At 33.6% G+C, this 2,366-nt stretch overlaps 1 protein-coding gene across 1 annotated transcript; it reads left to right on the top strand.

Annotated features, from left to right (window-relative positions):
• LOC109590197 (uncharacterized) lies at window positions 1-2,349 on the top strand. Its single transcript, XM_020006116.1, has 3 exons — window positions 1-116; window positions 1,054-1,359; window positions 2,066-2,349. The coding sequence occupies exons 1-3, from the start codon at window positions 2-4 to the stop codon at window positions 2,320-2,322; spliced, it is 678 nt and encodes a 225-aa protein (XP_019861675.1). The 5' UTR covers window position 1; the 3' UTR covers window positions 2,323-2,349.
• Window positions 2,350-2,366: the final 17 nt, after the last annotated feature.

The following is a 2,366-nucleotide window of genomic DNA, read 5'->3' as shown; positions in this document are numbered from 1 at the left end:
TATGGCTGTAATTTGTGATTTGCTCAATAAAGCATGGACATCAGTCACATCACGACACAATATGATGCTTCTTCTTTTTCTAGTGTTTATGGATATGACTCAGTCTCAGGCAGCAGGTGTGTTGTAGTCAGGCAGACCGTCGGTCTTTGTCACTCATGACTAGGTCTAGCTGTAATATAGTATTGCCTGTATTGGTATTCCTATTGGTAGATCTAACACTGAATTCAGTGTCTAGAATAAAACAAAATAGTATGGTCAATATTATGTTTCCGCAGCTAGAGCCTTTGTTTTACCAGGGTCTAGGTTGCCCCTCATAAGCTCAGTGATCAGGGGCGGATTTAGGGCCTAAAAATTTATCTAGTGAAGTACCGGTATTAGGCCTGAGGATTTTATTCCCAGAATAAAAAAAGAATAATAGGTGGTCTAAAGAATAAAGAATAATTCTGGAATAATAGGGCAAAATTTGTAAAATTGTGCAGTAGGTGTGGCTGAATGCTTAATAAATCTTGTCTAACACCTTCAAAGATACCCATGAGTGTGCTTTACAAGACTCAATTGAGGCATCATTATAATGTTACAGTATAATGAGCATTAAATGCGACAAATTTTGTATAGTTATTTTGTTTATTTTTATAATACTTGGGAATAATAATAGGAATAATAGGCAAATATATTGGGAATAAGGGAATAGAATAATGGGGACATTTTTGGGAATAATATCCTCAGCCCTAACCGGTATAAAATTAGTTTTATCTATGTAAACTGTGAAACAGCTGCAGTACTTGACTGTGTAAACAATTTGTAAACCACAAATTTTAACTTTCCAAATAAAATCCTGCCATAGATATTAGAGTACAGGAAATATCTATGGATCCTGCAAGCCTGGTTGTAGGTTGTATACTGTATCTATGACTACACCCACTAATTACCCCACTCGTATCATTAAGGCCCCCAGAAATTCAATCCTAGATCCGCCCCTACCTCAAATGATAGTTGCATCACCTCAGTGGTAATCACTCCCATGCACCTACTGACTTATATATCTTTTTATAGTCGCACTATTGCCAAATGGTGCAGTATCTATTTGTCAAAGAGAACTAAAAATCACATGTAATGTAACTGGATCTATACTAGTATGGACGTATGGAAGAAGTATAACCAGTTTTAGCAGTGTAGATACTCAACCACAGTATATTGCACCGTTCAGTTTCATATTACAGTCTCATGGTAACGGTACACTGGTGTCAGTTGCAAGTGTTAATGTGTCTGCTTCATTAAATGGGAGTACCCTTGAGTGTAGGGATACACTAATCATCACAGGTTCCAGTATAAGGCAACAAATCACCTTTAATGTTAAAAGTAAGATTTTATTATAATAATACTTTAAATTGGCGTAGGAATTTTCAACTGATGCATTACCAATCATTAATGTATAGCTCATAATAATGGCTATATATAATAAGTACTCTGTAATACATCACATGACCAAACTTTACTACAGCACTTAAACTAATTTGTAGAATTAATACAATACCTAATGTGAAGTGGGTTTCATAAATAAGAGATAGGTTACTTCTTTATAAGTTCTGACCTAGCATGTTTATGCTACTGCTACAATGTTTTAGCATTCCAATATACCGTATAGCTGGATTTATTGACGAGTAAAAATTTTACAAAAACAGTAAATTTCCCCGGTTAGCGAGTTTTAATTTGACAAATAGTGCCCTTCACATACACGCGGCACAAAGTACAAAATTTTTGACGGGTATAAAATTTGACGTTTTATTTTAAATCATCAACTCGTCAAAATAGAATAAATCCCACTATACGGTAGTCATGCCTACCTGTAAAGGCAAGCATAGAATTCAGCAGTGTTAGCACCATGTTTCTTATTAATCATTACTGTATAGCATGATGAGAAATACAAGGTTATGTTATTTGTATAGATCTTTTTGAGTGATGTTGTTTCTCTCATAACAATTGTTGTATTAATTTATTTTTTTATGCTTATAAATTTAATAAATTATTAGTTAATTAGATTAATACATTTCTTTTCTCATTATAGATTCAGTACGTATCAGTTATCTTCATGTTGATGCTGTATCATCAGATACATTATTAATAATTTGGGCTGGAGCTGATTGTATACAATCATATGATGTATTCATTAATGGAACTAATGTTAATACTACCAATGGAATGAGTCTATTGTATAATACTGGAGGAGCTATTGGCAGTATTGATGTATTGGTTAATAGTGTTGATTATTATGGAAGAGCAGTGGGTAACTTATCAACTCAATATCAATTTAACAGTGAGTGATTTAATCATAACAGTATACTGCATTTCCTTAAATAAAAGCCCGG

Source organism: Amphimedon queenslandica, unplaced genomic scaffold (assembly GCF_000090795.2).
Source record: "Amphimedon queenslandica unplaced genomic scaffold, v1.1 AMPQUscaffold_10358_Cont17105, whole genome shotgun sequence".
Taxonomy (NCBI): domain Eukaryota; kingdom Metazoa; phylum Porifera; class Demospongiae; order Haplosclerida; family Niphatidae; genus Amphimedon; species Amphimedon queenslandica.
This window is presented reverse-complemented; position numbering and strand designations above follow the sequence as displayed.

What these genes read in the sequence shown, in the direction of transcription:
- LOC109590197 (XM_020006116.1), top strand. Translation starts at nt 2, where the DNA reads ATGGCTGTAATTTGTGATTTGCTCAATAAAGCATGGACATCAGTCACA. An exon ending in GACTCAGTCTCAGGCAGCAG is followed by an intron (nt 117 to 1,053) that starts GTGTGTTGTAGT and finishes ATCTTTTTATAG; the next exon opens with TCGCACTATTGCCAAATGGT. An exon ending in AATCACCTTTAATGTTAAAA is followed by an intron (nt 1,360 to 2,065) that starts GTAAGATTTTAT and finishes TTCTCATTATAG; the next exon opens with ATTCAGTACGTATCAGTTAT.